At 37.9% G+C, this 13507-nt stretch overlaps 2 protein-coding genes and 2 non-coding genes across 4 annotated transcripts in view; 1 reads left to right on the forward strand and 3 right to left on the reverse strand.

The window, feature by feature from the left end:
- Nucleotides 1–13507, forward strand: part of Nkiras1 (NFKB inhibitor interacting Ras like 1) — a 112320-nt gene that overhangs the window by 84928 nt on the left and 13885 nt on the right. The gene's annotated exons all lie outside the window — the stretch shown is intronic.
- The window catches only part of Ube2e1 (ubiquitin conjugating enzyme E2 E1), a 74015-nt gene that overhangs the window by 56781 nt on the left and 3727 nt on the right, over nt 1–13507 (reverse strand). Inside the window, exon 2 of the mRNA XM_010640151.3 lies at nt 13090–13140. Within this exon, the coding sequence (XP_010638453.1) occupies nt 13090–13140 (51 nt within the window). The remainder of the gene's footprint in view (nt 1–13089; nt 13141–13507) is intronic.
- LOC117283656 lies at nt 2700–2804 on the reverse strand. Its single transcript, XR_004514686.1, has one exon. It is a non-coding gene; the product is annotated as a U6 spliceosomal RNA (small nuclear RNA).
- LOC117283653 lies at nt 11382–11488 on the reverse strand. Its single transcript, XR_004514683.1, has one exon. It is a non-coding gene; the product is annotated as a U6 spliceosomal RNA (small nuclear RNA).

Raw genomic sequence — 13507 nt, forward strand, 5'->3', positions numbered from 1 at the left:
TCTTTTTTTGCGGGGGGGGGGGTACTAGGGATGGAACTCAGGAATTTGCACTTGCAAGGCAGGCAGCAGCACTTCTCAGCTAAATCCCTGGCCCAACAGCCAATTTTAAAAGAGATTTTAAAAAAATGTAATATGATGAACAACATGAATACAAACAGGAACCCGCTCATTCTAATGCATTCTCAATTCTGAACAGAATATAAAAAGCCAGGTGAATCAAAGCATATCAAATAAAACATGTTTAAAGATGGCAGCAATTTGCTGACTTTCCAATTTGTGCACACCGCCCAGTATTTCCAGGCTTAGTCCTACAAAAGGAATTCATCTATGTAATAATACATGAATCCAGCAATACTTAACAATATTTATTTGTACTACTCATACCACACTGTTAGTCATGAAAGAGGGATTTAGCTCAGTGGTGCTGCCACATGCCTTGCAAGCTCAAAGACCTAAGTTCGATCCTCAGTACCCCCCAAAAAAGATCACAGATTTTGGTTTCATAAAGTAGAAATTAACCTTTTTGTTAAGGGAAAAGGAAAGAAAAATTAGAAAAAATATCCTTTGAGAAACATCAGTACTGAAAATGGCAAATTCTTGCCCCCCCCAAATAAAATTATGTGCACAGTGGTAAGAAATTCTGCCCCAAAGAGTAAACTCAAACACTTTCTGGATAAATATAACAAAATCTTCTAAATGTGAGGAGTAATACAAGCATCTTTTTTGTCCCCCAAATCATCCCTTTTTGGTCATCTCCTCTAAAATGGGTGACATATGAAGAAATGATACTAGAACCATGCACATGCTAAGAAAACATACTACCTCTGAGATATATCCCCAGCCCTTTTTAATTTTTGAGACAGGTTCTCACTAAAGGGCTAGGCTCCAACTTGCAACCCTCCTGTCTCAGACTCTTAAGTAACTGAGATCACAGGTTTATGCCACTGCATGTGGCTCCACTCACTGCTTTCTGGTCCCATACTCTTGATTCTCCTTCTGTTTCTTCCTAGTATAAACCTCTAAATGCCAGATGTCAAACTCTCCCATACTAGATCCTCTTCTCACTACACCTTTTCTTTCTAGGTAAGCTACAGATATCACAGAAGCCACTAGAGGATAAGGCCACCGTGTGTGTGTGTGTGTGTGTGTGTGTGTGTGTGTGTGTGTCTCAAGCACCAAACAGGTAAGCTACAGATATCATAGAAGCCACTAGAGGATAAGGCCACCGTGTGTGTGTGTGTGTGTGTGTGTGTGTATCTCAAGTGTGTGTGTGTGTGTGTGTGTGTGTGTGTGTGTATCTCAAGCACCAAACAGGTATTCCTCAGTTTCAACTATCACATCTAACTCCTATTCCACACCTTCATGGGAACTGATCTAAAACCTAACACTTCTAAAAGGATTCATTTCCATTTCACCTTCCTCCCAACACACACACACACACACACACACACACACACACACAGGTCTTTCTTTATCCAGGGCTTCTATCAGTAAAACGTCACCATCATCTCCTGAAGACCCACCTGAAGTCGTTCTGCCTCCTCCCATAACTCGCATGTACAATGCATCAACAGGTCCAGGTGTTCTAACCCCACCTCCACTGCCACTATCTTTATCCTACTTACCATTACCTTAACCCTAAACGAGCAATACTGACCCTTTCTAGTCTTCCCTCACTCACTAATCATATCTTCCAAGCTCTTTCCCATAAAGCAGAAAGGGTAGGAGAAACCTCTAAAGCACTGCTCAGATGACGTTATTTCTTAGCTTCAAGACCTGGAATGCCTTCTTACTGTTCTTAGAAGGAAATCTCAACTCTTTACCGTGGTTTACATCATCTGTATCACCCACCTCCCCCACCTCAGAGCCTCCCTGTTTGTTTCTCTCTGGGATGTTTTTCCCAAAGTTTTCCCAAGATTATTTCCTTTCTTCTCATTTTTCAGGTCTTTCCCTAAATATCTTAAGTCTCCTCTAGGTAACCCCCATCCACTCCCCAACTGCTATCACTACATTCAATTTCCTTCCTACTAGTTATTACAATTTGTGCTTACCAAAATCCAAGCTTCACAAGCCAGAGGAAAGCTTTAAAGCTGCAACCTACAGAGCAATGCTGAGCACAGGGCACACATTTACAATCAGTATCTGATTTACTCATGCCATTTGTCAGTCTTGAACAGCACTCAGCACTGCTTCCCAATCTAATTCTGACTTTTTGTTTGTTTGTTTTTGGTACAGGGGATCAAACTTGGGACCTTGCACTTTTGAGGCAGGCAGCAGAACCACTGAGCCAATCCTCAGCCCTATTTCTCACTTTTTGAGCCATCTCACAGATAAAATTTACCAAGCCACTCTAATGCTGTTGGAAAATGTACTTCAATGTCTTTTTCTATAGAATTTACTGATAGTCCATTCCATATCAATTTTCCATCTATCAATTAAAAGATACAAATGTTCAAGATCCTAATAGTACACATAATGATTACTTCCATATTAGTAGACTCTACAGAGATCTCTCCATTGACTACTACTATTTAAAATGTAGTACTGAAATAATAAGTACATCAAGGTAAGTCAGATGTGACACTTGTGGCAAATCTGATTTTTTTAAAAATTAAGTTCAATGGTACTAAGATATACATAATGATCACATTCGTCATAGGGAATTTGTACCTGTACCTATCTTGACTCTTTTTTCCCATAAAAATATGGAACACCCCATGAATTTGCATGTCATTCTTGTGCAGGGACCATGCTAATCTTTTCTGTATTATCCCAATTTTAGTGTAAGTACTATCAAAGAAAACATAGTAAATTTGCTTGTGAAGCTAGATACTACCAGTTCCTTTACTCTGGCCTGGCATTTCACATGATCTGTCACATTCAGGTCAACATGTTCTTTGAAAAGCAGACAGAACATTTTTTAACAACTCTGTTAAAGTATTAGGAAACAGTACATTGCCATAGGCAGCAAATCCTAGTATCATTTTTTTTTTTTTTGGTACTGGGGATTGAACTTGGGTCCTTGCTCTTCCAAGGCAGACCACCGAACTGCTGAGCTAAATACCCGGCCCTCCTAGTATCAGTTTTAAATGATGTTCTTCATTTGAAAATCTCTGGCACTACAGGACTTTCCTAATGGGGCAGAGCATCACCATGGCCACCCAAAGATTCATCATCTGTACAGTATGACATGGACTCTAAAAAGCAATCCATAATCATTTGCATACAAGGGGTTATCAAAATGCATGGTGAATGTTTAAATCTTAAAATTTATTACAGTAAAAAATACACTACTGGGTCAGGGATTTAGCTCAGTGGTGCTAACATCTGCCTCAAAAGTGCACGGGTCCCAAGTTGGATTCTTGGTACCGAAAAAAGCAAAAAACAAACAACAGCAACAACAACAAAAAACACTGCCATGAATCAAAATACTCTCCCTCAGCTGGGTGTGGTGGCACAGGTCTGTAATCCCAGAACTCAGGAGGCTGAGACAGGAGAACTGCTGTGAGTTCGAGACCAGCCTGGGCTACACAGTGAGTTCTAGGTCAGTCTCAACTACATAGTGAAACCTTGTCTCAAAAAAAAAAACAAAACAAACCTCTCCCTCACTTTGAACACACTTGATCCATTAGTGTTGCCACTTTCTGAAGCAGTTCTACAATTTGTCTGTGAGTGTCTTTATCAGCTGTGATTAAAAAATATGGTAGATGGGCGCTCCTCAGACAAAGGGCTCTTATCTAGAATATATAAAGAACTTAAAACAATCATCCCCCCCAAATATAAAGACCCGATTCAAAAATGGGCATCTGAAATTAACAGACATTTCTCAGACAAATAAGTAAAAGCAGTAAGTAAATATATGAAAAAATGCTCCTCATCACTGGTCATTCGAGAGATGCAGATGAAAACAACAATGAGATTCCACCTCACCCCACAAAGAATGGCTGCTATCAAGAAATCAACCAATAACAAATGTTGGCAGGGTTGCAGGGAGAAAGGAACCCTCCTCCATTGTTGGTGGGAGTGCACACTGGTGCAACCACTATGGAAGTCAATATGGAGATACCTCAAAGAGCTGGGACTAGAGGTTCCATGTGACCCAGCCATCCCTCTGCTGGGTATCTTTCCAAAAGAATTAAAAGAATCGTACCAGAGTGACATATGTGCACCCATGTTTATAGCGGCACATTTTGTAGCAGCTAAAACTTGGAAACAGCCCATTTGCCCAACAGTTGGAAACTGAATAAAGAAGATGTGATTTTTCTATAAAATGGAATACTACTCAGCCATAAAGAATGAGAAACTAGATTCATTCATAGGAAAATGGATACATATTGAGGATATACTCCTAAGTGAGATAAATAAGTCACACATGTGTAAATACCTAATAGTTTCTCTGGTGTGAAAAACTATTAATAGTACATAAGATCCTAATGAGATATTGACAGTGTGAAATAGGAAAAGGGCTAAAGGTGTAGAGAAAGTGGGAAGGGTAGGGGAAAGGTAATAAGGGAAAAGAAAAAAATATGAGAAAATGTAAAAATGGAAATAAAGTGTTTGTAAATGGGGAGGGGAGGAGGGGGCGAAGGGAGGGCAGGGATAAGGAGAAAAAATGAGAACCAAGACCTGTCATGTAAAGGTACAAGATCCCAATAATAAATGTCTGTACTGTATCAAAAAAAAAAAAAAAAAAAAAAAAAAAAAAAAAAAAAGGCAGCTGGGGATTTAGCTCAGTGGTGCTGCCACCTACCTTGCAAGCACAAGGTCCTGAGTTCAATCCCAGGTACCAAAAAAAAAGCAACAACAAAAAATATGGTGAATGTGCTGCCAAATGTCACCCAGTGGCAAAGGCAAGCTTGTAAAAACATTAATGGTGTGTCTGCATCCACCTTATACACCAGATTTGGCAAAGTACAACATCTGGCTCTTCCACACAGTCTAAATGACCATTAAAGGAAAATGTTTTAAACCAGCGGAAGACACCCAGGCAGATGCAATAGCACACTTAAAGACACTCACACAGCAGGACTTCTGTAATTGCTTCAGAAAGTGACAAGAATGATGGGGATCAAGTGGGTTCAAAGTGAAGGGTAGTATTTTCAGGGGTAAATGACAGTATGTCTTTTACTAAAACAATTTAAACCACAGTATTTTTATCAATGTGCAGATGCTTCCAGAAAGAGCACATAGCAGTTCCTGGATTCTGGTTCTCAAGCAGGGGCTTTGATGAGCTTTTAGCCTGGGAGTAGGCTTCCCAGTGAATTAAAGCATATTCTGACACCGGTTACTAGGTCTTTTGTTTCATCTTAGAGCATGGCTGCGTAAGAGAGGCTGAGTAAGAATGGGCTTATTATGAAACCTTGTTTCACCGCACTGGTGACAGGGAATGTGTCAGATGCCTCAAGCGGGTGCAAGCATCTCTATCATAACTATCTGGGATAGCTTAGGATCTGGAGCAACATCTCTGGAAACCCAATATATTTAGTACCCCTAGACCTATGCTCACTTTTTCACAAATGGTAGCTTTATAAAACAAAACATGCACATCAAAGGTACTATATTTTAATGTATGTTCTCAGTGCAGACTGCAACACAGATTAAATCTTTTGTATCACAGTTGTCTAGCCCCTCCAAACTGCCTAAACTGCTCGGGTCAACTAAGAAAGAATGCCAGCAACAGACAGTTACAAACTGTGACAATTATTTCCCCAGTCCTATTATTTTCTGAAGAGGGTAATGAAAATGTTCTATTAAACCATTAGACCTAAATTAGATTTCTGTGTTTTAACTTTACAAATATGTACTACTTAGCTACTCCTTCTTGGGTGCTGTAGAGATACAAAGATACAATAATCCATAAGTCTACAGGGAAGCAGCAAACTAGAGAGAGATGCCGCTTCAATTCTGTAACTCAGCTGCAGTGCAACTGGACCACAGAAGTGCTTCTGATCTTCTAGAAAACTGACACTCCATCAAAATCCCAAGCTACCCCCCCCCTTATTTTTTGGTTACCAGGGATCAAACTTGGGACCTTAGGCTTGTGAGGCAGGCAACGGCACCACTGAGCTAAATCCCCGGCCTAGCCTTTCTAAATATATGCTGTGCACTTATGGCCTCGGTTCCATATTCTACTAACCTTCTCTACATTTGTGCATACAAATATCACATACCCCTCTTGCATTTTCATTCTTTTCGTTGGCCTCTTCCCCTCAGTGTACAAAGTAGGCTCATAAGCTGTTATATTTTAAAGCCCTTACAAAATTTCCTTGACTCCCGTAAGGGTTTTGGAACCTTGTCCCCCACCCTTCCTACTCCTTTAAAGCTTCTTTCTCCAGGTCCTCTTTATTTACCCATCTTTCACTTGTGTACACTCCTCAGAACACCCTTAGCCTCTTCCCTTGGCAATCCCATGAACTTTACCAACTCGAAAACACTAAAATCGAATGTGAGCTCACAAGACCAGCTCTAGTCTCAGCAGCACTGCCAGCTCACCTGAGAATCAATGCATACAAACCAAAATAAATACGCATCAAGATCCCTGCACTTACTCTCACATTGTTCCACAAAATAATACATAAATAATACAAACATGGTGAAATTTTAACAGGTGAATCAGGATGAAGGGTGGGTGTATTTTCCTTCAAATTCTTCAGCAGCTTTGAAATTTTTCAAACTAAAAAGTTGGGGAAAAAAAATGCAGGTTCAGAATCAAAGACAAATCGTCACTCTTACCTTTTAAAGGGATGCATAATCTTAATTTGTCTAGTCTTATCTAAAAGGAGTTCAATGACTGATTAATAATAAATTCAAAACATAATCAAATTGCAAATGTTTACTGAGGCCCTAAGTGGCAGCAACATGCTAAACATTATACATGATCAACACAGCAAATAAACTGTTTTTAACCTCAGTAAAAAGAGCTCTCTACCTCCCCGTGGCCAGTTCATTTTCCTACCTTATCTACTTCTATTAATGGTACCAATCTTCTTCCCCAATACCCAAAAGAACTTCTGATTACTTTACCAAGTTCTCTGTATCTAAATCAGTAACTGTTTCCTTGATTGTACTCCCATCTCCCTCTGCACTCTATTGTGACAGCCGTCATTCATACCCAAGTTTCTGCTTCCTACAGAGCTCTACTCAATCCTTGCTTGGTCTCTATCCAAAGGCTCAGCTCTGAGCAAATTAACAGCACCTGCTCAGGAGTTTCAATGATTCTCCAGTATCTACAAAATGAAATTCAAAGCCTCAGCTTGACACCAAGGCACACCAGTTTTATCTCTTACAACTCTATCTTCCTACTTGTTTCTTACTCAACAGCCAAAGATTTATCGATTACTGTACAATAGTGCCCTCTCTGCCTTCCTTCTACATCTTCCATCTTTTACTCTTTTCCACCCCACTTCTCACTTCCTCTGACTGTTTCCAAGTTACTAAGTGCTGCAGCTACAACCCTTCATACTCAAGGTAATCTCTCATGTCTGAACCTTTATGTATCACTTTTTAAGGCAATATTCATATTCCAAGTATTAGTCAAAACCTGTATGCATTTACACCTTTACTCATTTACAAACTCCTTGAAAGCAGTGCCTTTCCATGTTTAACAGGCACTCTTGCTTGTGAGAGGAATTTATTATCAGCATCCTTTATATGAATCCCTAGAAACTGTAAATGATGCCTTCTAGGCTATAAATATTTTTCCCAAAATACTGATATTAGTAGTGATACAGGTCTTTATTGTGGTGATATATATATTTGCATATAAGATTAATCACCTTAAGTGTACAATTCAACAGCATCAATTATATTCACAATGTTGTACAACTATCACCATGTATTTCCAAAAATTTCACCACTCCTTACAGGAAGTATACCCATTTAATAAATAACTTCCCATTTTTTCCCTTTCCACAGTCCCTGAAAACCTCTAATCTACTTTCTGTCCCTATGAATCTGACCAGTCTACATACTGCATTTAAAAGGAATCATATAATATATGACCTTTTTTGTCTAATTATTTCACTTCTGTAACATTTCCAAAGTCTACCCACGTTACTGCCACGTATCAGAACTCCACTGCTTTTCACAGCCGAGTATTTCACTGTGTCTAAATGCCACATTTTCTGTATCCACTCATTTGCTGATAGAAGTAGTACTGTTTCCACTTTCTGGACATTACAAATAATGCTGCTGTGAACAGTGATGCACAAGTATCTGTTTAACTGTTTTCAATTATTTTGTATTAATGGCTAGGAGAATTGTTGGGTCATATAGTAATTCTGCTGAACTTTTTGAAAAACAGTAGGGGTGTAGTTTTACAATCCAGATACAGGCAGTCTTTTTGCTAAACAAAATAGCCACAAGAGTTCCTACTCATTTAGAAAACAATTCACTCTGGATAGTTCTTTCCTTCCAACCTACTCAGGCCATAGGCGATGATCTAATTTCCAGGAGCTTGACCCCCATTTGAGTATTATTTTCACTGCACTGCCATTCTAGTATCCTGACTCTATTTTTCAAAACTGCCTTTTCACATGTACTTACTCTGCATGCTAACACTCCAGATGAAAACTGTAAAACTAACCATGATTCAGATGTTCATCACATTTGTATTCTTAATGTATTTAGTAACAGATAAATGAAAGACAGTAAAAAGATGTACATTTTTCAGCGCATTTTTTGGTAAAAGATGGCTTCTATTGACCTAACAACCATTTAAAACATGTTGAATTTGGACAGTGTATTTAAGACTACACTGTTGCAAAGGCTGATCTCTTTTCACTCTAAACCAAGGATGACAGCCTGGGACTTCTAAATCAACATCTCACTGCCATTACCAGTATTTCAGGGTACCCTCCCCCCTTACTGAGGAATACAACTAAGTAAATTCAAAGAAGCTATCTGGAAGGATACACGTAAAAGTATAACTTAGAGCATCTCTGCACAAGGAATAAAACATAAGATGTAATGAGGAATTTCAGTTTTTAATTCCACAAATTTTTGCATTTGAATTTTTTAAAAACATATATTCTTAAGCCAGGCATGTTGGCACATGCTTATAATCCCAGCAACCAGCAGGCTGAGGCAGGATTGCTGCCAAGTATGAGGCCAGCCTGGAATACATACTAAGTTCAAGGCCAGCCTAGACTACATAGCAAGACCCAACACAAAGCAAAACACAAAACTAAAAGCATCCTTATTGTGTGATAGCTTTACAATGTAATTTAAAAGGTGAGCTATCAAAAAGAAGGTAAATGAAGGCCAGGGGTTTTAGTTCAGTGGTGCCACCGCCTGCCTTGCAAGCTCAACGTCACAAGTTTGATCCCCAGTTCCAAAAAGAAAAGAAAAAGAAGGTAAACAAGCAAGTCTAAAAATATAACCAAGTAGTACATACAGAAAACTTTAATCTCAGTTAACTGTATAACACCGTAAGGTAGGGCAAGCCAAGGATTAAGCCCTTTTGCTAATAAATGAGGAAAAAAAGGCTGAGAAAACTGAACTTTTTAGATAAATGCACTAAATTTTTTTAAATGACCTTTTCTTTTACCTTTATCTTTTGAATAGTATGATTTAGCTGTGAGGCCTTAAACAAATTTTATTTGATTACATATTGCAGTTATCCCAGAAAAATAAAAAGGATTGCCTTAGGTTTATTCAAGAAACAGACAAAATGGTCAAAAAGTAGTGAGGTACAGTATATAAAAGAAAATGTGTTAGTCTCTCTTTGTGCTTAAAATGTTTAATGACATCTCAAAGACATTTTATCATCAAATAACATCCACCCCAAACCTGAATTTTAGATTTCAAATAACTACATAAGACATTCACTCACACTATAAATATGTCCATTAATAAAATCTAAAGTTAAAGGATGTGGGCAATGTATGCCAATTAGGATGAGCAGATATACACCATGGACAGGCTCATGTCTACAGGCTGGTTAAACAGCTGTAACTAGTCTATTTGGCAAAGTTCAGGCTGCGGGCTATGAAATAACAGCAGCAAACTGCCTCTAGTGGCCCAGAGTTCACCACCTATCTAAAAGGTGAAATTTTACAATCCAAGACAGGGAAAGTTTTAGGGAATCATTAAAATAGTTTAGGTAGTATTTACTTTTGAAAAGAATAGAGCCAAATAATACAGAAAAATGGTTTCTTCATATATATATATATATATATATATATACATATATATACATATATACATATATACACACATATATATATACATATATATACACGTGTGTGTGTGTGTATATATATATATACATATGTACACATACATATAACCAAATGGCTGAGATAATACAAATAAGCATTTTAGTTACATAGCAATACAAAGCAACTTTAAGGTATTCAAGAAAAATACTTTTGACTTAGTCACTGAATATAATGTGCATTGCATTTTGTTCTAAAAATCTACTCAGTATACAACATTAAAGGGCCAGGGATCTAGCTCAGTGGTTCCGCCACCAGCCTTGCAAGCACAAGGATCCGAGCTCGATTCCCAGTACAAAAAACTCCGAAAGACAAACAAACAAACAAACAAAAACATTAAAGATTCAACTTTGTTTTCAGACAATACACTTTAGCAACTTCATTTCACTAAAGCTTTTGACGTTCAGTGACTTCAAATATTTTTGTCAAGTGGTAACAGTGAATATAGGCAGTGCACCTTCTTTCACAAGAAGCAAGTTTCCTATTGACATGCAATAATCTATGGTTTATTGGGAGGTTATTGCATGCCAAGTGCTGTTTTAGGAAAGTAATGCGTTTAAATTTAAAACTACACATTAAATATTGATTGAAGCAAGGAAATTCCGGAAAAGGTAAAAACACGGCTGAGATACATTAATTGAAAACCAATTACTTAACATATCCAAAATATAATTTATAGTTGGTGAAATTATAATTTCAACATTATCCAAACTGTTAAGCTCTTGTGTTCAAGGTAACTTTAGAGAAATTACTTTTAAAAGTGCATGCCTTTATTCTATTATTTAGCTCACATTTTAATTAGAACGAATTTCAAAAAGACTCTCAAACTAAATTATCCATTTCCATCTCCAATAAAAAGTACATTATATTAAATAATTAAATCCTATAAGCTACCATAAAGTCAAACATATAAGAGCTGAACTTTAGGATTACTATATAACTAAAAACAAATTTTAATTCACATTATTTAAAAGGTCCAAATTGTGTATGTTTTAAAACAATCTTTACATGTAAAGACCAGTAATATGCACACTCTTGCAAAATAAAAATGCCTGGTATTTTTTCTGAAATCGTTTTTCTTAAAAGGTTTTAAATATACTGAAATTTGTTCCCCACTGCCAAACAGCCACTCAGTTTTGTTTTTGTTTTTTTTAGCTTTGGCCTAAAAATATGGAACGCTTCACAAATTTGCACGTCATCCTTGCACAGGGGCCATGCTAATCCTGTCTGTATCATTCCAATTTTAGTATATGTGCTGCTGAAGAGAGCACTAGGCTCTCAGTTCTGAGCTTCTCCTGATCACATGATACTCCACTGATTCATCTTAAAGAGGTGTTAGGAGGAGGCTTCAAAGAAAGTTCTACATGACTCAAAAACGGAAATCTCTCACACACGAAACTCATTTGAAACGTCAAATTGGAGTGTACTTATCCCATTTAAAAAAATGATTAATCAAATAAAAAGATTAATCCCCAGATAATCTTCAGTGTTTATAATTTTAAATTTGACAGCACTTATTCACAAAGCCACCATATATTTTAATAAATGATACTAGTTTTAAAACCATGGTTTAACTTTCTAATTTGATCCCTGAGAGCTGTCTGGTGACAAGAAAAACAAACACAGAGGCACATAATACCAAACAAGAGCAACAACAACACAGCACAGATCTACTCAATATACAACACGTGTCCATGAAGTCACACAAACTGAGGACGCTGTGACTTCCATTTGAACAGCTGTTACTACTTCACGCTCTCAACTTTTTGCAGATTGCTAGCCAAAAAAGAAATCCTCAAGAATGACTAAGAAGTTCCATTACAAACTAATGCATAGTTTTAAAACTTTTCAAACTCAAAATGACTTTCCTCACAAAACAGAACAAAATTTCACCAACAAGCATCTCACACACCCGATCAACATCAAGAACAAATATATCCAGAACACAATACTAAAATTTGCACTTATATAACTGATCAGTTTAGGATTATTTCATTTAGCTTTTAACCTGAATATTGCTACATAGCTGTCTTAAGTTCTGCATATGGCCACTGAATATTCTCTTGTCAATAACTTCTATTCCTGACTGAAAGTTTAGAACACTAATGCAATCACACATCCCACTCCAATGCCAACCTGAGAAATTAATTGCTATAATTAATTTTTAAACTATGAGAGTTATAGAACTAAACAATGACCTCCTTCAAATAAATCGTTTATTATAACACGTCGTTTTAAGTCCTCCACTTCACTGTTCATTTAGCAAAGTCATCAAGTCTTCCTTCTACCCTGACTGGACAGTAGCAAAATGTTTATTTTGAAACTGAAATACACACCCTTATATACAGTCTGAATGAAGAGATACCAAGGAAAAACAGTACCTTTCAAATTTAAATCTATAATTAAAAATAAAATCCTATCAAAGTCACAAATTATTTCTCGAATTGCCCTGCCAAAAGTCGAATACAAAACTATATACACTGGAATAACTCTGAGGATCCAGGGTATAATCCCACTATCTATTAGCTTAACATTATCTGAGACATTAGTATGGCAAATCAGTTATCTAAATCCCAATGTACCTGAGCACCTAAAAGGTTTTACATCATCCTTACAGAACATATCTAAGACCCATTAGGCAAGGTACACCTTTAAATAAATCCATTACTCCTCCTGGACAGAGTACTAAGCTCTTCAAAAGCTCATCAAAACACTCTACATAAATTTAAAAAGTTTCAGCTGTTATTTCATACGCGCACCAAAACAAGCAACAACCAAAGAAGAAAGGAAAAAATCTGTGATAATGCAAAGAAAACCCGAAGGCAGAGGTTAGAACGATTATAAAAAGAAAAAAATCTCAACGGCAGCTCACCTGCAGTTAGGTGGAGGGTCTAGAGTGATGTCTGCCAGCTCCTTTTGAATCCTGAGTCGGGAAACAAACACAAGAAGCATTAAGGCGTCAGAAGGTTGCCACCTGTGACAATCCCAACAGCGACCACTGAGATCCGCCGGGGAATGAGGGCCCTGAACAGCAAACGCTCAGGTCCACACTTCAAGAATAAACTTTTCAGAGGCAGGACACTGCAGTCTTAAGTCTCTTACCGCAAGCTCTGGGTTCCAATTTTGCTCCCCCACCGCGGCCGTTCTAGACTTGGCGTTTCCCATTAGGGAGGAAATCACTTTAAAGTTTCTGCCTTTGCGCTCCTCTCCCGAATCCTTTCCCCGCACTCCTCCGGGTCGCGGGTCAGAACCCCTGCGGAGAAGGTCGCGGGCCGCCCCGCCTCCCGGCC

Source organism: Fukomys damarensis, unplaced genomic scaffold (assembly GCF_012274545.1).
Source record: "Fukomys damarensis isolate Sample0158 unplaced genomic scaffold, DMR_v1.0_HiC HiC_scaffold_28, whole genome shotgun sequence".
Taxonomy (NCBI): domain Eukaryota; kingdom Metazoa; phylum Chordata; class Mammalia; order Rodentia; family Bathyergidae; genus Fukomys; species Fukomys damarensis.